Raw genomic sequence first — 22,525 nt, 5'->3', positions numbered from 1 at the left:
AGGGGGGGCGGGGGGCGGGCGGTCAGAACTTCGGGAGAAAATCGTCCGCGCCCGTCACGCGTCGCGACGACGAGCCCAATTTCCTTCGTTACCTTTGCAGGCCGCGAGAGATTTCACTTCAAAAATCATCACGCGTTTGTGTCTTCATCATCATAATCATTATCATCATCATCATCACAATTGATGACGAAACGCGGCGTGACAGTCGCGCGAGGCTGCTGCTGATCATTTATTCCGTTTGAGTTATTATTTATGGCTACATCTGCTTTGTTCGTTTGGATCCACTGTGCAGGCGCTTTGTGAATATGGTGTATATACTGCTTATTAGTTCAAATCATTTTGTTCCTCGTCATAATTATTATTGCCGAGGGAGTAGGATACACACACATATGCATTAATATACGCCCGCACAATTTATGGAGCGATTAAAGAAATCCAAAATGACTCCTCCCACTCTTTCTGCTTTTCATGGCATTTTTGTATCGACTTGCAGCGTGATATATATTTATATTAATTACTAATTATATACATGAATTGCTGCATGTACTGTAATTTCCGTTCTATAAGCCGCAACTTTTTTGACACGCTTGTTGCGACGCGGCTAATTTGTGAATTTTTTCCTAACGGCCGCAAGGGGGCACTCGAGGGGGAAAAGGTAAGAGTGAGACCGTTGGAATATATGTGTCGAGGAAGTGACTTTTACCGGTCCGGCCCCGTTAGCGCCGCTCTAGCGTGTTACTGCCGAGTCTCAGTGATTTTTACCAGTATGTTTCTTTTTAACCGGCCTTAGCGTTAGCGCAGTGGTGCTAGCGTTAGCGCGCACCGCGCATGCTAGCGTTAAACTCCCTCGCGTAAAGTCTTTCTTATTTATATATATATATATATAGAATTTTTTTTTTATTTGGGGGGGGGGGGGGGAAATAACGTAAAACAGGAGCTTTCCCCGGCCTTTGAGCTCGGACGGGCTCACCATGACGGGGAAGACGATGGCGGCGACGGTGGACTTGAGCACCCAGAGGAGCGCCAGGCACAGGGCCTGGATGAAGGTGAAGAGGTGGATGCGGCGCTGGGGGACGTGACGCAAGTAGATCAGGTCCGGCTGGTGCTTGGCGGGCATCAGCAGCAGCTGCAGCCGGTCCATGAACTGCCCGGGAAAATTACATTCCATTCAATTCCATAAATGCCACAGCTGCTCCGGCCGGGTCACGTACGCCCCACCCATTTTTTCCCCCCCTACTTTATCATTTATCATAATAATTACTTTATATCATTTTAATTTCATTTAGGATTTTAGTTAAGAATCACATTAAAATCATGAAAAAAACGTCCACAATTTGTATTAGTTTAGGTTTGATATGCTGAATATTTGAAATACATACATATCAGAAAATGGATGGATGTACAGTATATATATATATAAATCTTTTGTCTTCATGGCTTGGATAGTACAAAAAAAAAATTGGAAAAACAGGTTCAAAAATTGTAGCGAGGTTTACATGAATCTATCAATGTTTTGAAAATTCTTTCAGAAATAAAAAAAAAAAAAAGATTAGTAGGGGGGGAATACACAAAATACATTAAAAAAAATCCAATAAACCAATAAATCATCCTCACTCAAAAAACAAATAAAGACCAAAAAACATATATTCAATTTATATACTTAGTATAACAATATATTGTCAGTATAAATTAAAAAAACTTGGTCCCTCCCCAAATTTAAAATATAAAAATAGGCATTGAAAAATGAGCACATTTTCCCAAGATATATTCTTGATTTAAAAAATAAATACGCATTATTTTGAATCCGATGATATACTGATAATAAAGGCTTTTTTAATGTTTTTTTTCCCCCCCAAAATGACATTTTTCTACATTTCTTTATTAGAAAAAAATGAACTAATATAGTGCTAATATAAAAGTCTTCATTTCACAATTTTTGAGTGCTTTTGAGTTGCGAAATTACCTGGACGCCATTGAGCGAGGCCACGCCCATGTAGAGGAAGACGCCGTACAGCACCGGCATGGGGATGAACTACAACAACAACAACTTTGGATGAGCAAAACATTTCGTTTAAGATTTAAAAAAAAAAAAAAACAGATTTTCAGCAATGGTGGCGGCGTTTAAAAATACTCGCCGAGCAGCTTTCAGCAGAACGTTCTGGAATTACACACTTGAATTGAGCAGCGAGTCAGACGCCACAAGCCACCGCAGGAGTATTTTTAGACACTTTTTTTTTTTTAAACATTTATTTGTTGACATTTCGTCAAAGCGTCCCGAAAAACATCAGCGTAGTATTATCACGTCCTTATAACGTAAAAATGAAAAAAGTGCTCCAAATGGACTCGGACAAAAATGCTTCAAAAAATGCAATAAATATAATCGAAGAATAAATTTGAATAAATTCATTCTTAATTTCTCCACAAATTAATTTAACTGAACTATTTTTAGATTTGTATGATTTTTTTTTTTTAAATAGTTTGTCTTTAATAGTGACTTATTAAACACGGAATGCAAATTAGCTGGAAAGACATTTATTGCTGTCATTATTATTATGATTATTATTTCTTCATAGACTTTTTGTTTTGAACCTTTGCCACGGTATATAACAAGGCATCCCAAATGTTCAACATTTGGAGAGACTGTCCAGCAGGAGGCGCAGTGGCTCCACGTCGGATTGGAAAGAATTAGGATCGTGAAAGGGGGGGAATCAACATTTCGGAGGAGAGTGCAGAGATGACAGCATTTTGTCCTAAAAAGAACTGACATTAATCCATATTTCCAAGGGAGCATTAAAGATAAATCTGTAGCAGAAGAAGTCATGTGAGAAACGTTTTTTTTTTTTCCCCTGGGGGGAGATGACAGATGTGACAGAAAAGAATATTGTTGAAAATCTAATAATGAAAAAAAAAAAAAAAAATCTGAAAATGCGGCTTTAAAAACAAATTCCAAAAAAAAAAAAAAAAAAATTGGGTCCGCCGTCGAGCAACTTTCTTCTGCGTGCCCCTGCGGTTGGAACAACGAGGCGCTCTAAAGCAGCTGAGCCCGCGAAGCCCCTGTCCACGCCTGCACTCGCTTGGGGTGAAAGTCCGCATTTCAAAAAAAAAAAAAAAAAAGAGGCGTTCGTGACTTCCTGCACTTTCACAGTCTACATTTTGAATTTAAGACGTGGTGGCGCCCTCCACTGACCGTGCAGGAGAATTACATTTGAGTACCACACGCTCCCTCTGCTGGCTGAAGATGGAACTATTGTACAAAACGATCGCAAAGAAATTAACGGTGGGCCTGTTAATATTTTTTAAAAACACAAATAATTTTTGAGGTTCAAATACAACCTGAGGATTGTGCGAAGAAAGCAGAAGTGGAACGTTAAAAAAATGAATGCATATTTCATATATATATGATGACAACAGGTAAAAAAACCGAAATAAAATCTTGAAGTACAACAAGCTAAAATCCAACAAGGGTCGAAGGTTATCGTCACTTTCTGTCGGAGGACCCGGACGCCTACCTTGAGGACGGGGGCCATTAGCACCGAAAGTCCAGTCAGGATGAAAACGATGATTCCGGTGACTCTTTGCTCCCTGGAATGGATTGAAAAACATGAAAAAAAAAAAAAAAAAAAAAAAAATCGGTCTTTAGATCAGAAGACGGATGACGTCATCTGATCGGAGACGAGGCTGCGGGCCGGTACCTGACGCCCAGGAACTTGGGCTGCTCGCCCGGCGCCGACGTCTCGGTCTCCATCTTGAGCGAGTCGATGTGCGCGATGGAGATGACGGTGGCGGCCACGTACCAGGGCAGGCCCATTAAGGAGCACACCATCATCAGAATCGCCACCCAGAACAGGTCCAGGTGGTACCCCGCCCCTTTCTGCGTGACCCGAGCAGACCCATTAGCCGAAGACCGCGGGAGGAAGCGGAGTTCGCGGGTTTGCGGTCGGTCACCTTGAGTTTATGCTCCTTCCTGTTGACGATGACCGCCGTGATCTGCTGGTCCATGAAGATCAGGATGGTGACCAGCAAGGCGGGGAGGGCGGACGCCAGGTACACCCACCAGGGGTTGCCCCCGAAGGGAGAGATGAACCAGCCTCGAGTCGGACTGGTGGGCTGCGGGAAAAAAACAGGACAGAACTTGAAAACTTTGGCCTGTTTGACTGCCACTCCTCCCCACCCCACCCAACGCTCAGAGATGGGGCGGATAGTTGGCGATGATCGTAGACACGGCCTTGCTCGAAGGATTCTTTGCCTTCGGACTTCGGTCCTGGAATTGTGGTGCAGCAGACCCCCCGCACACACGCACCTCTTTCCAATTTTTTTTCCAGATTTTAAATTTGTTTCGAATTTATTGGCCGTAACTAACACTGAAAAGTCTTGTTCATACCTGAGTATTTTGAAGAACTTCTGGGGTTTAAAAACATTTTGCTTTTTTTTTTTTTTTTTTTTTTGGGTCTATGCGATTATAAGAGAATTATCTGTAGACTTTGGTCCGGTCCCCGAAAAAATAGCGCAGGTCCTCCGTTTGGCGTTTTACACCAGCTACCCTGCAATCTGCCTGATACTACCTGAGAAAGCGCAACATGTGAGACAGCAACTATTGCGTTCAACACAAGAGGGCGCCACAAGCGGGTGTCAGGTGTTAAGATTTGGCAACCCCGGTCCCCGCTTCATGGGGGGGGGGGGGGGGGGGAATGTACAAAAAAAGACAAGTGAGTGTCTGTGAGAAAGGGGACGTTTTGTCTGCCTCGGAGGATTATTTCAAACCGGTTCCTCCGCTTCCGCCTCAGCGAATTTGAACAAAGAGCACAGACTTTAATCAGCAGGTCCGACGCGACCCGGCGCCAACAAAGACGCTTTCTGTGGCGGCCGGCGCTCGCAACGCCGCCCGTGTTCAGCGCAACCGAGACGGCCCCGCCCGCATTACAAAAGAATCATTGAAAATTGGGGATCTCGAACTATTTGGCTCCGGGGACCCCTCGCAGGGGACATATTTTCCAACGAATCAACGTAACCTCCGTGCCAGACCCTGCGGGTTACGCAGTTTGACAACCAGGCGTCCGCAGCTCTGCATACCTTGAATTCGCTTGGCACTATCAGCTTGGGGGTGTCCACGCCCACCAGAGCGTCCACGCCACAGAAGAGGAGGATGGCCAGGATGATGGCAAAGTCGCTGATCAGCTTTCTCACCTGGAAAAAGACAAAAAGAGGATTTGGGGATCAAGTCCAACAGCTGCTTGGTGAGAAAAGGTTCCAGTACTTTTTTTTTTTTTTTTTTGCAAATTACAACAATGTACCGTAATTTCCGGGCATATAAGACGCGACTCCCCCCCCCCCCCCACACGCTTTCAACCCTGCGGTTTATGCGGCTAATTTGTGCATTTTTTCTGACGACCACAAGGGGGCACTCAAGCGGAAAATGTAAAAGTGAGAATGGTGGAATATATGTGCCGAGGAAGTGACTTTTGCCGGTATTTATTATTTATTTATTTTTTTATCGGCCACATTAACGCCGCGCTAGCGGTTAGCGCCGTGTTACTGCAGCGTATAAATGATTTAGATGTGTTTTTTAACCAGTTCTGTTAGTACCATGTTGCTACTGTGTAGCTGCCACGACTGTTTTTTTTTTTTTTTTTAACCGGTATGTTTTTTTTTTTTTTTTTTTTTTTTTTAACTAGCCCTGTTCATGCTACCGAGTTGCTGCTATGTTAAGCTAAGCTAAGGTATTAAAACTTTAAAAACGCTTTCCGTTTACCATCTTTCTTTGTAAATATCTCGTGTTTCAATCTGCGGCTTATACACAGGTGCGGCTTATGTATGTACCAAATGGTATTTCCTTTACAAATGTACTGGCTGAGGCTTATATTCAGGTGCGCTCTGTAGGCCGGAAATTACGGTACATGAAAAATTGGTAACACCGAGTAAAAAAGCGTGAATTTTGTGGAAAGAAGTTTGGGTGCACTTTGTACGGAAACACAGAACCGCAAATGGAATCTCACTTTGGTGGGGAAGAAGCGGCTGGTCTTGAACTTCTTGAGCGCCATGGAGCAAGCGTAGGTGCCGAAGAACAAGATGAAGGACATGAGGGTGATGTCAGGCACGTAGTCGCAGGCCTCGCCCACCACTCGCCCGCCGAACTCGACGCACTGGCTACGGGTCAGGGACGCCCACGTGGCGTTCTCGGGCTGCCGGGGCGGAGAAAACCGTGACGGGTTAGTCGGGAGCCCACCAGGGCGACGTCGCGGGAGCCGGGCGAGGGGTGCCGCGTACCAGGTCGGAAGCGTTTGTCCAGGCGGCGGCGTCGAAGAGGTCCGTGGTGTTGCCTTGGAGAAGAACAACAATTACAAAAGCAGGTCGGCGATGATAAGACGCAAAGTTCCCGAATCGACGGGCTAACAGGAGCCGGAATCACTTATCACTTATCTTCTCTGCGCTTCCTACGAAAACCGAGAGAGACGCAAACTGAAACCGATCACTTTCAAATTGTTGACAGTTTGAAACACGCTTCTGGTGTTGGCGGGGCAGGAGGCTTACAAATGGCGGCGCTCGTGCAGCGACTAATTATTAATAGTAAAGTGTCACATTGCAAGTGGAATGAATCGGATCCAAACCGACAAGAAGTCCGTGTTTGCCAAATTTTACTGAGCCGGGGAACATTTTTTTGGCATGACGAAAATCGCTGGACTCCTTGTATGACGGGTAGTCAGGCCATAGCTCCGTCTAATAGGAAAGTAGTACTTTGCCGCCACCTTGTGGCATCTATCGGCAGTTGAACATTTTTGTCAATAGCTCGCAGATTTGTAATATTCACGGCGGAGATACTGCAGTAACGATTGAATCAGCGTGAATGAGTTGAATCGAAGTGGAATTGCAGCAAATTGATTCAGAATCAAGTCGCCTTGTATTTGGACGATTCAAATGCATCATAATTGCCAGATCGGAATTATTGTCGGATAACTGGAGTGGATCGAATGATGAATCAAACTATAATTGCAGTGAACCACTTAGTTCCTGGAAAGTACTCTTGTCGTAAAATGATTGAATCTCACCACACATGAAGTGAATCATATTGTCGCAAGTGTCCGTGCATCCATTTTCTTAGCCGCTTATCCTCACGAGGGTCGCGGGGAGTGCTGGAGCCTATCCCAGCTGTCAACGGGCAGGAGGCGGGGCACACCCTGAACTGGTTGCCAGCCAATCGCAGGGCACATGGAGACAGTCGCACTCAGGGGCAATTTGGAATCTTCAATTAATGTTGCATATTTTGGGGATGTGGGAGGAAACCAGAGTGCCCGAAGAAAACCCACACAGGCACGGGGAGAACATGTAAACTCCGCACAGGCGGGTCCGGGATGGAACCCGGGACCTCAGCTGGGTCAGTGTGCCAATGAATCATCTTTTAAAGGGAGGGAATCGAATCGAATCCCGTCAATAGATTCAATCTTAAGGGAAGAGTAACGGAGGCGGAGGACGTCGGGGGCCGCCGGCGCAACTCACCGGGCTCGCAGGCGCAGCCGAACTGGGTGACGAGGTCGGCGCGGAAGCGGGCGTTGATGGGGTTGCGGTGCGCCAGCTTGATCATCTTCTTGAAGGAGTCGTAGATGAAGATGAAGCTGATGAGCGCCGAGAAGCCTTCCTCGGTGAAGCGCGTGAAGTACTGCACCAGGAAGCTGGCGTCGGTCGCCACCAGCATCAGGCAGAAGGCGCCCGACCACAGGCCGATCCACAGGCGGAACTCCAGGTAGTCGAAGCCGTTGTCCCTGCGCGCCGCAAATTGGACCCGGTCAGGCCGTCGCATGCTTTCGCGCGTCCAACGTGGATCACGCGCTACACTCTATCGATATTCAAATCAATCCATCAATAAATAGACATTTTTAAAAGCTAATCAATATCTTCAATTGTGTTTTTGTGACTTTTAATAAAAACACTTTAATTCCTTGAAATGTACAGAATTGCTGTACATTTTATCTTATGTTATTTAGAAGAAAAAAAGTTTCTCATTAAAAAGACACTTGAAATAAACTGAAATTTTTTAACTTTGCATTTTATCAGGTTTTTTTTTTTTTAGATTGGGATTGATTTATAATAAAACCTTTTAAAGGACTAAACTACAATTTCTAAAATACGTAAAAATATTAAACAAATTTCAACAAAACATTTTGAGTTCTTGAAAAAATATTGGCAAACAATACTCAAAACAGCATTGAAATTCTACTTAAAAAATAAAAATGTTTATATATATATATATATATATATATATATATATATATATATATATATACACACACACACACACACACACACACACACACACACACACACACACACACACACACAGTTTATCAAATATATTTTTGTTAAAAAAACATGTGCTGAACATAAATTGTTTTAATCATAAATAAACGGCGCGCACCATTTTATGAACCGAGCGTCAATAATTCATCACGAAAGCCGACGTAACGCGAGAACAAGGACAAGGCAGTGGATGCGATGGGAGTGTTGCTATGGCAACGGTCAGCCGTCTTTTGGCACGGAACACGCTGACGAGAGGCAGAAATTAGCGCTGACATTAGACATTAAAACATCATTTCGTTGGTCTAATATAGTCGCTAGTCCTATTTAAATATTTTCAGAAAAACAGGAAAATTTTAAAAAGTAAGGGAGGAGGCACGTGCATTTTTTTGTGATATTGTGACAGTAGTTTAAAGATGAAATGGGTAATTAATTATTCGATTAGACTGACAAGAATTTGTTTTCAAATCAACCATATACTTGGAATTGTTTTGCTGGAAAAATTTCCAAATTGCCAGAAGAGGAAAAAAAAAAAAAGTGAAACGGACTTGCTGAAGTTGAAGAGGAGTCTCTCGAAGACCAGAACGGGTCCGGTGCTGCTGAGGATGGTGAGGGGCTGACCCGCCAGCAGGCAGAACACCGAGCCCGTCAGAGCCGTGCCCAGGAAGCTCTCCAGCACGCCCTGACGCACGTCGGAATTATTAGAACCATTTACGTCACAACAAAAATAAATCAATAAATAAATAACTAAAAGCTCAACAGCCACCAATGCCATGCCCATCTGCAGTTGAGTAAGTATAACCTGTTATGGTCCTAAATGAGAAATGAATATAAACGGTTTCAATTCATTTATTTTTGTTGAGAAGTAGAAATTTTATTTGGTGTCAAAATTTTACCATCACCACATTGTGAGATTGTTTTGAATCAATATTTTAAAAATATATATATATATATTTAAGTACTTTAGGGAGAAATAAAAAATATACATAAAACGTTTTAGAACTTTTAGGTTACTTATGTTTTACTTTTTTCAAATTAAATGATTGCTTATAAATTTTGTTATCTTAATTTACATTTCAGTGTTCTTATTGTTAAAAATAATGTCATGCATACATAGATTTATTTTTCACTTTAAAACGCGATTTGAAGATTTGTACTGCTCTAAAAATGTCTCAATTCGTCAAATTATTGATCCATTTTATTTCAGCAAATTACTAAAAAAAGTACTTTTTTAATAAAGTTAAAGTTACAAAGAAAAAAAATGCTTCAAAAATGCCACATAATTGATTATGAAAAAGGTCAAATGTATATTTCTAAAAAAAAAAAGTTTGGAAAACACCCATTTAAAAATGTATAAAAAATGTACTGACAATTATTTCACAAATTGACTTTTTTTTTTTAAGAATAAAACAAAACTGTGTGAAGCAAGTGAAGTTCTATACTCCGACATAGTCCCGCGCACGCCCGTTCGCACAATTTTCCACGCACACACATGCGAGGCCGCAGGGCCGGCCGATCAGGACCGGCCGGTTTCGGTTCCGCTCGTGTCAGCTTCCGCTCAATACGAAGAAGAGCAATATGAATATTTGACCGCAGGCTCCGAGGAGCCGTGAGGGCAAAAAAAAAAAAAAGATCAAGTGACGTTAGGGATTCCCCGGGCGAGCTGCGAGCGCGTCGAGGTCAGTGGAAATGCACAACGATGACGAGCGTCCCGAGTAATCTGGATCTGCGGTTATTTACGGCCGGCTCAAATCCCCGCGACGCGCAGCTCGCCGCAAACTACCAAGATGGGCACGCACGACTTTGCGCGTGCGCTCAGCGGCTGAAGCCCCCGTTGGAATGTATCATTTCGACATTTTCATGACAAAGAAAAGAATATTTTCATCCATCCGTGCAATCGTACAAGCGCTGATCCTCTGCAAGGTCGCCCCTTGCAAATTCAGACATTCAAATATTTGTAACAAAATTCACATTTCTAAAATATTTGTTGGAAAATTATTTCTCAAAACTCAGAATATTTTTTTGTAAAAATGTATATTTTGCTAAAAAGTATGTTTTTTTTTTAATTAAAATTGAAGATTTCGAAAAATAATTTCTCTTAAATAGCACAAAAATTGTGGTGTATATGTATGCAATTTTAATCTATTGAAATACATGCAGTCATTTCTTTTGACATACCGTGTTTAAATTCTACTTATTTATTCATTTGTAATTAAAACAATTTAGTTGCATTTGCAATAAATAAATAAATAGACCGTCTGGCTAATAAAAGATTTTTCCAAAAAGTTCCAATTTTAAATGTTGCACTTTGAGTCCATGGAGCAATAGAAGCCTGTCTAAAGTCCCCGGTGCCTTCATTTCGTAGGCCTGCGCACCTTAATCCAAAGTATAATATTTCATAATCTTTAGCACTGACTCGTGAAGTGAAGTGAAGTGAAGCGCACCCTGAGAATTTGTGCTTTGCAGCGTACGGTGTGAAAATGATGGCAAAAGTGATCTTGGTGCAAAGTCAGCGGTGCCAAAATGAAAACAAAAAACCTGCTCCAAAGTCCACGACACACAAAACGACGTCTTGCAAAGTGTTTTTGCGTGTATGGTTTTTTTTTTTTGTGGTGCGCGTCGTACCTGCATGCTCTCCGTGGCGTCCCCCAGCAGCCCCCCGAAGGTGATGGCGTTGGTGACGGTGCCCAAGTAAATGAACAAGATGGTGGACAGCGACTGGATGTGCAGCGCGTCGTAGAAATCGCTGGCGAAAAACGGCAGCTTGCGCTTCACGTCCAGAACCAGACCCCCGCAGAACCTGACAGAAACGCCGCCATCTTTAGGAGACCCCCGCTCGCCGCGTGAACCAAAAGGGAGAAGTTCTAAATTTTACCTTCTGGTGCACTGCAGCTCCTCGCTGACCTGGTGACCTCCGCCCCCGCCTTGACCTTCGTCGTGGGGGTAGTCGCCGTTCATGGGCGGCGGCTCCAAGCCGGCGTACTGGTTCTTTCTGGCAAAGCCGCATATGTTGGAAAATTTAAAAAAAAAAAAAAAAAAAAAGGTTGTTTTTTTTTTTATGGCCAACGGACTCAGTCCGATGGAAAGCCCAAAAAATAAAATTAAAATTAAAATTTTCAATAAAAAGTTCAGAAATATATCTTTCAGAATATGGAATAAAACCGTAGCTACCCAAAAATAACATTTGTCATTTTAATGAAATACTCTCCCCAAAAGTACTGAAATTTGTCGTAACATTTTTCCACCGCTCCGTACAAATAGAATGAAAATGTATTTTAAAAAATGTAAAATTGATGTTTAAAAATTCGGACTGTGGAAATCAGCATTTTATTTAACTAATTTGTGTTTTTAAGAAAAATGTCAGATGAGTGCTTTGGGATCATAATTTCATACATATTTCAAGTTGAAACCATTATTGGAGGCCAGGGTCTCTAAATGTGGAAAGTGGCTCCCTCTGGTGTTACGTAGAAGTATTGCTGAAATAAATGTTCGTACTCTGCATAATATTACAGACTTTTTTTTTTTTTTTTTTAACCGAGTACAGTAAAGATTGTTATATACATCTTCAGATAGATTTGCATTAATTTTTTTTAGGAATTGTTTCGTTCAAATTTTCATTTAATTTGGGCGATTTTAGCAAATCCTCATTTAAATCTAGTCAATTAATTGCGGAATTTCGCAAAATCGGGCTAGGCCCCACCTCTTGTCTGAGGACGGCAGCGACTTGGGCGGTTCTATCCTGATGTCGGGGTCCCACTCGCCGGGCGGCAGCACGATGACCTCGTCCAGGAACTCCTCGATGCCGGCCAGCAGGTCCTGCCGATGCTTGGCCTTGTAGGCGATGTCGTGGAACACCTGGCAGACGACAAACAAACAAAGGCCATTGTCGGGGGCCAAAACAACGCAATGCATATTTGTCGCTCGATGTGGTTTTGGGAGGGTGGCGGGGGGCGCTGGGGGTGGTGGTGGTGGTGGTGGGGGGGGGGGGGGGTGCGATTTCGGGGCGAGCGCACGCGTGCAATCAGCGAGCTTTGATGTCCCGACGGGGTAAAGTTTCATGTGAGGAAATCCTGGAAAAAGTGCGTCCTGTGCTGCCATGTTGACTCAGGGTGCATTCTGGGAAAAGCAGCGGCCTCCGTGGGAACTTGACATTCCTGACGGGACACTGCCACAATTCCAAATACCAAACATGTCATGTAAGGCCCGCTGACATCATATGCGTGCATCAAATTTTAATTATTTAATTTCAAATATGTATTTCAAAAAAAAAAAAAAAATCTACATTTCAAAAATGTAACTTCTCAAAATTGATGATTTTTTTTAAAAATCCTGAATTTTTTTCATGTAATTTCTCAGAAAAATAAGGATTCTTTTATTGGAAACACAATGCTAGCATGTAGTTAGCATTTAGCATTTTCCGCTAGTTAGAACAAACCTCGTCAGACATGAGGGTGGCGATGGCTCTTCCGATCTCGTGGTACGACTTTGCTTTTCCTTTGGGGCCCAGCAGCATGAAAAGGAACCTAGCGCAGAACTCAGACGTTAGCATTAGCGCCGGAGCGCTCGGGCGGGCGGCAACGCGCGCACCTGGTGGGCACCGGCACCTCGGTGAGCGCTCCCAGCATGACGGCGTGCTGCAGGCGGACGAACGCCACGAAGGGGCCCTCCAGGAAGTCCACCTCGCCCACCAGCACGTTGGATGCCTCGGCATCGCGGGGGAGCTTTTTCATGAACTTGTTTTTCAGCTGAGAGCGAGCAGACAATGGCGGGAAACACCACAACACAATGACGACCAACTTTTTTACCAGGTGTGGGAGTGGGTCACATATGTGGAAGTCATAAGTCATAAGTCTCGTGTCTCAACCCAGTAAGTTGAGTCAGTACTTGGCTGAACCAAGTCGAAATCCGTCGAGTGTCCACTAAATTTCAAGCGAGACGTTCACTTCTCTTGCCATTTTGTATTGAAAGCAATCGTCTGCCTCGAAAATTCCCCCCTTCAGAGGTAGTAATCAATCGGTCATAAAGGCAGACGACATCTCCACAGGACGCTACCGTAATTCCCGGCCTCCAGAGTGCACCTAGTTATAAACCTTCGGTACACAGAAAGACTTAGTTAGCGTTAGCACGGCCCTAGCGTAAACTCTGTGCACCGAGGCTAGGTGTCCTAACGCTAGCGCCACACTAACGCTAGCGCTGCGCTAACGCTAACTAACGCTCTGCATCGCCGTATAAACTGCAGGGTTGAAAGCGTGTGGAAAAAAGTCGCGGCTTGTAGGCAGAAAATGTCGGTAATTTCTCTCACTTCGTGTTGAAAGCAATTATAAAAGAGGTGGGAAGACGTCTGTCAGAACCCGAGTACACTGCAATGCCGGGACGCAGTTGTGTTCAATTTAAGCCCTGGCGCTGACTTCTCCCACCCTGTTGTGTTCAAGAACTCGAGCCCAATTTCCGAGGTAGCGTCACATTGGTAACGAAGGCCGATGCCCCTCGTATAGCGCGATGCCAAACAAAAATGGGTCACGTTTACCATTTGGCACTAACATCTCGGCTTGTGTGGAAAGCAAACAGAAGCGAGATGACGTCTGTGTGGAAAAACCTTCGATGGGTTCTGCGTTAAAGGTACTCGACGAGACGCAATCCAATGCGGTACCGAGTCCTCCGTAACAGGCGCTCGTGACGCGCGATGGCGAAAGTTTTAAGCGCAATGCACAGCAAAAACCAAGCCCGTCACGTGAAAAGCAGATGAATTGTCCGGCCGTTTTGGGGAAGGAAATTCCGAGAGACGGACACTGAACTTATTGTTGCGCGGAGCGGAGCCAGCTGGCCCGGAGGTTTTACCCAGCAGTGCGCGAGACGCTCGGAGCGACAAATGCCAGCTCGGCGACCTTGACGGAAGCCAAGAAGCGAGAGCCGGGGCCGCCAAACGCCGCCGGTTCGGACAACGTTCGAAATGAGAGCGCAAATTTGGGTTTCTCATTTCGGTGCCGCGTCAGCATTTGTCCTGTGAGGGGCTTTCGCGGAAGTCACGTGACGCAACGGAAGAACTGGTTCCTGGTATCAATTTGGCTCGACAGATCAAAGCATTTGTGAGCCGATTCCTTAAAGAGTCGTGTCGTAACACGACTTTCAAATGATATTTACCTTTATGGGAATCATAGATACAATTGAAAATAGTGAGATGGCCAATTGAACAGATTTCATCCTTCTGTTTTCTGGTCTTTCTTTGATCACCGGAAAACAAGAGAGGCATTGTATTTTGCATATTTCTCCCCCCAAGAACTGCTGACAGATCCTAAAAGCGGACTGTTTGCCTTCATTGTACGCATATTTCATCTTAAGACGCGGGTCGTGCTTTACAAGTTGTTGACTCTCTCAAACTTGAGTTTTGGCATTATTTTGCGTTCCTAATCGAGCAGTCTTGTCTTTGTCAGTAACTTTTTTGGTGTGTGCAAACTGTACGTGGAGATATCAAAGTGCCTTTGAACTGTAAACTTTTTGACAGTATCAGTTTTTTGTTTTTTTTTCTTAAGGTTTTGACCCTGGTATTGGGGCGAACACGAACCGTACGGAAACAGAGTGGGGGCTTAGGGGGCACGCATTACCTGATCCTTCTCCGGTTTGTCCGAGAAGTCGCTCAGGCTGTTGGAGGTGAGGGTGCGATGGGCCGTGGTAGGACTCCCTGCGGAGAAGCCATCAAGGCGGCGGTTACAACAAACAACAAAAAAAGCCCACAGGAGACCCTTGGAAGGGGTACTAAGACAAATCAAATCCCAAGATAGACCCGAGAAAGAAGCAGCAGCGGCAAAGTGGATGAGCACAGCCAGAAACCTGGGCTAAAAGCAGCCAGGATTAAAGCCGCCTGGGACGGACGCCAGGCGCTCATTCATGCCGTGGCCACTCGTCTTACACGTCAGCGGCTTCGTCAAGTTCCCAGTAATGCTTTCAATTAGCTCGGGAACATTCGTTAAATTTGGGTAAACCGTCGGGATTAAGGGTCGAGCCTGACAGCTGCATCGGTTACGGGCGATTGGGCAAAGATTCCCACGGATGCGCTGGAAAATCTCGTCTTCCCGGAAAAATGGAACCCGTCAAAGCGGAATAAAAATCTCATGACTTCTAATTCCTCCTAATTGTCAGTGTCATGACCAAGGTGTCAAGTTTAGGGGAGTTAGAGTTAAGGTAATCCCTTTCTTTGTAGCATCATTCTGTTCGCTACAGAAATTTATCAGGGGTTTAGGCAGAGGTATTTGGGAGTCAAGCAGGAGGATCAGGGAGCTCGGCTTTGGTACGTGGGGGCTCAGCGGGGGGTGGGGGGGGGGTATCTGGGTAGTCGGTTCTGGCCGTAGTACCAAGGGTTAGGGAGAAGTTATCAGCGGTCAGGGAGTCTGTAAGAGGCTGAGAAAAATTGGCGGTGGGGTTTTGCTCTAAAGTTTGGCCAGTACCATCTGGTGCTCGGGTTAGGTGGTCGGGGATGGGAGTAATATCGAGATTCAGGGGTCGGTGGTAGAGTAAAGTTAGTGATTTAGACCCTAACCCTAACCCTACTATCAATGAGTAAGGCAGTAGAATAAAGAGTTTGACAGTACGATCGCGGGGTTGAGCTGTGGTGTCACAGGATAGGGTCGAGAACTTCGGGTTTGGCTGTTGACTGAGGGGAAAAACACAAGGTTTGCCAGTCGCATCAAATGGTTCAGCGGTGGTATCGAGGGTAAGGGGTGAGTGACTGTGCTACGGCTGGAGAGTTTGGGGAGTGAGCAATAGGATTAATAGAGTTAATGGCTCGGGTTATCCTGCCGACTTTCTTCCATGCGAAGGGAAAAAGCCCGTTAATCCTCGACAGGAGTTTTTTTTTTTTGGTTTTTTTACAGGCACTCCAAGACTCTTAACATTCACACAGATCTATAAAAGAATTCCAGCTACACTACGACCAACTAAACCCTGACCGAGAGTCTTCAGAACCTCACTTACAGAGGTAGCCCATGCTGGCACTCCTCAGGACCTCACAGGGGTCTTCTGGCTCATGTGGGGATAAACAAGGCACCGGGTGTTCAGTGAGGTTGCGTGCTTGAACGCCCCCGACAGAGGACAGGAAGTTGGAGGAGACCACGGGCGCCCCAAAAGGAGAAGATAAAATTGGGAAGCGGGAAGAAATGAGGAAGAAAGGACGTCGTTAGTGTAAAGATGGAAGGAAAGAATGAAAAGGTTAGCGACACGGGGTGTCCCGAAGAGATTTAGCCACTCTTTGATTGCCCATTACTCTTCCCCCCACCCCTCATTTCGGTTTCAGGTGCAAATACCGGTAATCCTAAAAAAGGGGGTTAACTCAATGGTACAATTAACTTTGAAGAATGATACTTTGTCATAAAGTGCTTTGTTAGCGCACAAACGTCACTGGAGCATTTTACCCAAAAAGCTCAATGGTATACTCCCTTTCCGGGTCCAAGTAATGGTCAGTCAAAGTGGGAGTAAATGTTTTTTTTGGGGGTGGGGCATCTTGTAATTTGCGACAGCGATACCATTTTCTTGACTGGAAAACAGCCTGCTGGCGCTGGAGACGCTTTTGCCGATGTCGGCCAGCGAGCGCAAGTTAGATTTCTTGGTCTGGTGGCGATGCTTGCGCAGCAGCGTGTACATGACCCTCTCCTTCAGATCCGCCTTCAGCTGACCGCTCTCGATCTGGCTGTCAGTCACCATCTCTGGTATTAGCAAACAAAAGGAAAAATTCAATCGTAATCGCAAAGTCGGTGTTAGTTCTGCGGGGACTGCCGTGCGCGACGTGGCGATTTACCGACGACTTGCGGCAAGGTGGTGGCCTCCAGATCCAGCATGATGGTGCCCTTCTCGATGCACGTCTTGAGCTCCATCAAGCTGTGCAGCGACAGCGTGGCCACGTGGGGCTTACTCCAGCGCTCGCCGCCCTTCTCCACCTTCTCCTCGAACTTGATCCATCTGGATGCACGGGAATCAAAAAAAGGAGGTTGAGGTTGGTGGCACACTGGAGCGTCTCAGTACTGGGTCCAAATGAAGGCCCAAGATCCTTCTAGTGCCTTAAAAAAGTTGCAGAACTTCAAAAAGGGTCTACACCTCCACACTTAATGTTTATTCAATCCCCTCCACCTTCAATTTTCAGTGCTAGCGCCCCCCCCCCCATACCCAGGACAGACAATGTCCAGCGGCAGGGGGCGGAGAAGAGGTTGATGTCCAAAAGGTTTGAAAACCACTGAAGGAATTCTCCAACGGTGAACTATGGACTATGATTGCTTGTCTAGATGCGATCAGAAGGCAAGCAGTCCAGGGTGTACCCCACCTCGTGCCCGAAAGGTAACTGCGGTAGGCTTCACCTCACTCTCCTCCCTTGTGAAGATGATAAGAGCTATAAAAAAAAAAAATGCATGGACAGATGTTGATGTCTCAAATTGTGGGTTTTTCTTTCCAATTCACCAACCAGAAGGGCAACCGTGAGAGCAAACCGCAAAGGAAAACCATGACAAGGAGAGAACCAGAATTGGAGGTGCACCTACAGGGAGTCCTCGGATTAAGACGGTCTCGACCGAAGACGTTTCGACTTTACAGCGCCCGTCCCCCGTCCGCCATTTTGTCTGGCTAACGCTTGTCCTTGTTTGTATCTTTGCATTTTTCGCCCTCCTTTTTAGACATTTTTGCCGCAAAGAAGAAAGCTTTGTCTTCTGCGGCCAAAAGAGAATCCATGACCATGGAAATGAAGCTCAATATCATAAAAAGATTGGAGAAAGAAGAGACACCAACACCACCAAGGCTTCAGTCGGTCGACCGTGGTGACAATTATTAAAGACAAATCCCGTATTTTAGCGCATGTGAAGGGTTCCGTTCCTATGTCGGATACAACGATCGCAAAACGAGGTCCTTTGATTCTTGTCGAGATGGAGAGGATTGAGGACCAGGTTCTTTGGCAAGACCTCAGCGCAGCCTCCCCTTCTTCTTCTCCATCCACCTCTCAGCAGTTGTTTATTTCAATGGATTTGCTTCCTGTACCAAGTATTTTGATGTAAATTCTGACTTTAATGGTGGAATTCGAATTAAGTCACTACTGTAGGAACAGATCTCAGTCGTAAACCGAAGACTCCCTGTATAAAAAAAAAAAAAACGGGGTGCTGACAAGTGTCCCTGGAATGGATTAAGTTTCAAGGAAACCTATTTAGCACTGACCCAAACACAATTTCACTCATGAAAACGCTCCAGCAATAGAAGACATCGCTCTTTAATTGGTCGAGTAAGAAATAGGAGTACGAAATATCAGAACGTGAACCCTTGGCGGATTCCTTCGGGTCGGCGGAATACGGGCTGGAGATTATTCGCGATGCCACACGGCAGACTGGCAGGTAACACGGACGACGAGGATTCTCCATGGTAATCCCGCCTCAGATGTCGGCGCCACAATGGAGTCATTCTGCCGAGGCCTTGGGGCCGGGGGTGGGGATGGGGTTTCTGGCGCCGCATCGGGTTGCACTCGCCACCACACGTCGTCTAACAAGGAGAGCCGAACGGTCGTCGAGCCTGTGACCTCGCCTACCCACGTTGTGCATGATTTGATTCTAAAGCACCAATATGGACTTTTTACTAAATTCAGAAACACTAGAAAGCATATGTTTAAGTATTTGTTTCTTTCTTAATTAGAGAGTGCGAGTACTTTTCCCACCTCTGGGAGTTTCGATCCCTTCCTGCTCCCACAGGGCAGGTACAATTGGGATTTATCTGATAAGAGCAGACCGGTAGTCCACCCGCCCTTACTATGATTTATTAAGGGTTTCGTAATCACCAAGCACTTCGGCGCTCGGCGCCAAACACAAAGTGAAACGTCACGGACGAGTGCGCGGGGTGGCGGGGAAATCCTTTACCTGGCGGTCTCCTTCCATTCCATTTCCTGCCCGTCACCCGCCAGCAGCTCGTCCAGCTCGGTGAAGAGCTGAGGCGGCGGGGGGCCGTCATCTTCCTCGCCGAGGATGAAGCGGATCCGCTCCGCCGGGGAAACTGAAGACAGAGGAAATTCAGGAATACAGATCGCGATTCATATTTGGTTGCCCGACATCACGAGATTTAGTATCTCGGTGGGGTGAGGCAGTCGTGTCAACGGGGAAGGTTCAAGAATTCCGCTTGGAAATCAACAAGCGGCTGCACTGTTACACATCCGCGATTCACATCTTTGGAGGCGGATATCATGAGACTTTGGATCGGGGGGTGGGGGGGGGGGGTCTGCGGTAGGACCACGTGGTTTGGTGGTGGCATCGGGAAGTTAAAATATCAGGCGGTGAGATCAGGGGGTTAAGAAGTGGTGTCATGGAGTTGGAGATAAGCTTCAGGATAAGGCGAGAAGATCTGGAGTTAGGAAGTAGTATCAGGGTTTTGGGGTGGGGCACGGTAGTAACCGGGGGTTTAGGCGATAAGACCGAGGGTTAGGAAGACGGATTGTGGGTTTGGCAGCATCATCTACGGGGGTAGGTGCTAGTGTTGGGGGTGAGTAAGTCAAACGTGACGTCACGGGTTGAGAATGTTGTGCAGGGGTGCAGGCGGCAGTACTAGCGGATGGTTTGGCGGTCGCTTAAGGGGTGGGTGGAAGTATCGGGGGATTCCTCTGAAGATTTGGGGGGGGATCTGTGGGAGAAACGGTAGTATCGGGGGAGGTGGCGGGCGGCATCAGTGAATTAGTTGGTAGGATCGTGGGGTTAGCTGGTTTGATCGGGGGCAAGGTGGTAGGATTATGGGAGGTCGCGTGGAGTACGGGGTTAGGAACTACTGTAGTGTCGGCTATTTTGCCCGTGGGAATTCTGAACCGGGCAAGCAAGTGGCAGAGAAATTACACAATAGCGATTCATATCTTCAACGGCTGATGTCATGCGATGCCCCGCAACCCACCAACTCCCACCCTCCATTTCCTGGTTTCATTTCCGCAAGACTGAATCGTAACGTACTGTAGGTTGTGACCGCACTTGACTTTGTTTGAAGAGTGAAAACCTCCCGACTAATCTATTTGGCACAGTCAAACGGGGGTGGGGGGGGGGGGAGATACAAATACAAATAGCCCGAGCGACTGGTTACACCCGTGTTCCAAACATATTTGCAATTTAAAGGCTGAAGGTCAAATTCTGTGTAGTGACACGACCCACTGCGGAACAACGAGTAAAGGTTCTTGCTGAAATTTGAGCTTGGCATTGAAGGACGATATACTTCCGCCATTTTGAGCCGGACCACATTGAAATCAGTTACGTCGACAAGCCGGTGGTCGGAACAGTCCCTGCTCTCGTCGGACGCGCCCTTGCTCCGGGGAACCGCCGAAAGTTTACGTCCTTCTTAGAAGCACCGCGGCGTGACGTCAGACGGAAGGTTCGACGAACAGCCTCGGCCACGCGCCGCCGGTTTTTGGTCCTCGCGTTCATTGATTACAAGCTAACGCGCGAGACCCGTCGGATGACACCGCGAGCACGAGGATCAGCTCAAGGAGCGACTCTACCGGGAAAGTTACACAACCGGGGGAGCTGCGAGCGTTTCCAAACTGATCTTTTAATCCCGACTCGCAACACATGAGCTTAATTTAGCAGGTTCGGAGTGTAAAACGGTACCAATGGCAGAAATAAAAAAGGAACATTAGGAGTCCGTTTATGTCACTCGAGGCATCAAGTCCCGTATTGCAGGCTACGTGTATGTTTTCCGTTTGTCAGGGGAACAAAAGAAACCTTTGACGGACAGAAAAGACGCCGGAGGGCGGGGCTTTTAGATGAAATGATAAAACAATCCAACCACAAAGAATCTTCTTCTTAAGCATACCGAGTAACCAACACTTATCTGGTCTATCGCAATATCGCGAAAGAGATTCAACAGCCGTTTGAAAAAAAAAAAAAAGAGGGCATGACCCAAAAGGAAAGTAAGAAGGGAAACAAGTGAAAATCAAAAACCACGGTAAGCAAACCCCACGTGGATGCGGAACTGGAGTAGTACAGCGTGAAGAACGCCATTCGGCGATTGCAAAATCAACGCCTCAGATGCTGGCTAGCTAGCGTTGCAGTTCGCGGGTTCCGTGGTCATATTGCATGTGTGTGTAATGTGCTAATAAGAGCATTTATGAAAAGTTATGAGCCCAAACTGCTGGAAGTGCACTTTTGCGCCACAAAACTACTTTGCAGTTTGTCTGTGCGTTGCCCAGGTGAAACCGTCTTGCGGGTGACACCCAAATTCCGTCGGTTTCGCCAGATTTGATTCGTTTCTCCTTTATTTTTCCCACTCGTTCGTCGTGCGATCAATGGCGGTTTGCTGCTCGCCGCAGTCGCCATTCAGGTTTTTTTTGCACTTGCAGGACGCGTTCAGATGCACTTTGTAAACAAAAGTGAAAATTGGCACGATGAGACCAATTAGTTTGGGCGTTAACGTTTGCATTTGAATGTTGCCGTTCTCACACCCTACGCCTACGCCAAAGTCATTTTTCTCGCGGGCCACATTGCTGTTCGGGTTTCCCTCGGAGGGCCAAGAATATTTAATCATCTCATCATATTTACATAATCAATTTATGAATCAGAAATCAAGGGTTATGTGTTTTTCCACTATTCACGTTTGCTAATAGTAACTCAACTTTCTTATTTATGATATATGACGATTTGAAATTTTGGTCCAGATTTTTGAAAGAATCCTGAAAAACTGACACTCTAGATTTGGCTTCACGGACCACATGAAAATCATGTGGCGGGCCTGATCCGGCCCCCGGGCCTTGAGTTTGACACCTGCGCCCGATGCGCTCAAAATTGTCATAACTCGTTTTGTTTTGCGACTCGCGATTTATTCTTATTTGATTTATTTCCTGTTGTCATATTGTATTGACAAGTTGTTACTTCACAAAGTGTCATAGGAGAAAGAAACGTGCAGTTTTTGAATCATATTTGATTAAAATAAAAAAGATGTAATGAAATTATCACACATTGGTACTCGGTATGGGTGAGTTTTCAAATATAAGTATTTCTTGGTTCTTCCTTAATGTTAACATTGTCCATATTTACATCAGATATGATGTGCACAGCTCGGGAGGGTGCGTGGGACAAATCGTGAAAGTTCTCATATTATTATTATATATATATATATAGATATATTTTTTTTTTTTTAAGACATACTTCCTCCATTTTAGTGGCCCCGAAGTACACCAACTTCTGCCACGGGCGATGCTATCGCAGCTGTTGGGTAACCACGGCAACAAGCGTCTCTTTATCTCCCGAAAGCCACA

At 45.6% G+C, this 22,525-nt stretch overlaps 1 protein-coding gene across 1 annotated transcript in view; it reads right to left on the bottom strand.

Moving 5' to 3' along the window:
- The window catches only part of LOC133490776 (electrogenic sodium bicarbonate cotransporter 1-like), a 32,368-nt gene that overhangs the window by 1,598 nt on the left and 8,245 nt on the right, over positions 1–22,525 (bottom strand). Inside the window, exons 4-22 of the mRNA XM_061801246.1 lie at positions 19,161–19,293; positions 17,075–17,235; positions 16,803–16,982; positions 14,889–14,965; positions 12,874–13,031; positions 12,722–12,809; positions 11,987–12,141; positions 11,162–11,278; positions 10,912–11,086; positions 8,835–8,968; positions 7,492–7,754; positions 6,265–6,317; positions 5,994–6,179; positions 5,071–5,184; positions 3,946–4,107; positions 3,693–3,871; positions 3,510–3,582; positions 1,964–2,032; positions 971–1,144 (exon numbers count right to left, since the gene is read on the bottom strand). Of these exons, the coding sequence (XP_061657230.1) occupies positions 971–1,144; positions 1,964–2,032; positions 3,510–3,582; positions 3,693–3,871; positions 3,946–4,107; positions 5,071–5,184; positions 5,994–6,179; positions 6,265–6,317; positions 7,492–7,754; positions 8,835–8,968; positions 10,912–11,086; positions 11,162–11,278; positions 11,987–12,141; positions 12,722–12,809; positions 12,874–13,031; positions 14,889–14,965; positions 16,803–16,982; positions 17,075–17,235; positions 19,161–19,293 (2,651 nt within the window). The remainder of the gene's footprint in view (positions 1–970; positions 1,145–1,963; positions 2,033–3,509; positions 3,583–3,692; positions 3,872–3,945; positions 4,108–5,070; positions 5,185–5,993; positions 6,180–6,264; positions 6,318–7,491; positions 7,755–8,834; positions 8,969–10,911; positions 11,087–11,161; positions 11,279–11,986; positions 12,142–12,721; positions 12,810–12,873; positions 13,032–14,888; positions 14,966–16,802; positions 16,983–17,074; positions 17,236–19,160; positions 19,294–22,525) is intronic.

The sequence above is a fragment of the Syngnathoides biaculeatus genome, chromosome 17 (genome assembly GCF_019802595.1).
Source record: "Syngnathoides biaculeatus isolate LvHL_M chromosome 17, ASM1980259v1, whole genome shotgun sequence".
Taxonomy (NCBI): domain Eukaryota; kingdom Metazoa; phylum Chordata; class Actinopteri; order Syngnathiformes; family Syngnathidae; genus Syngnathoides; species Syngnathoides biaculeatus.
This window is presented reverse-complemented; position numbering and strand designations above follow the sequence as displayed.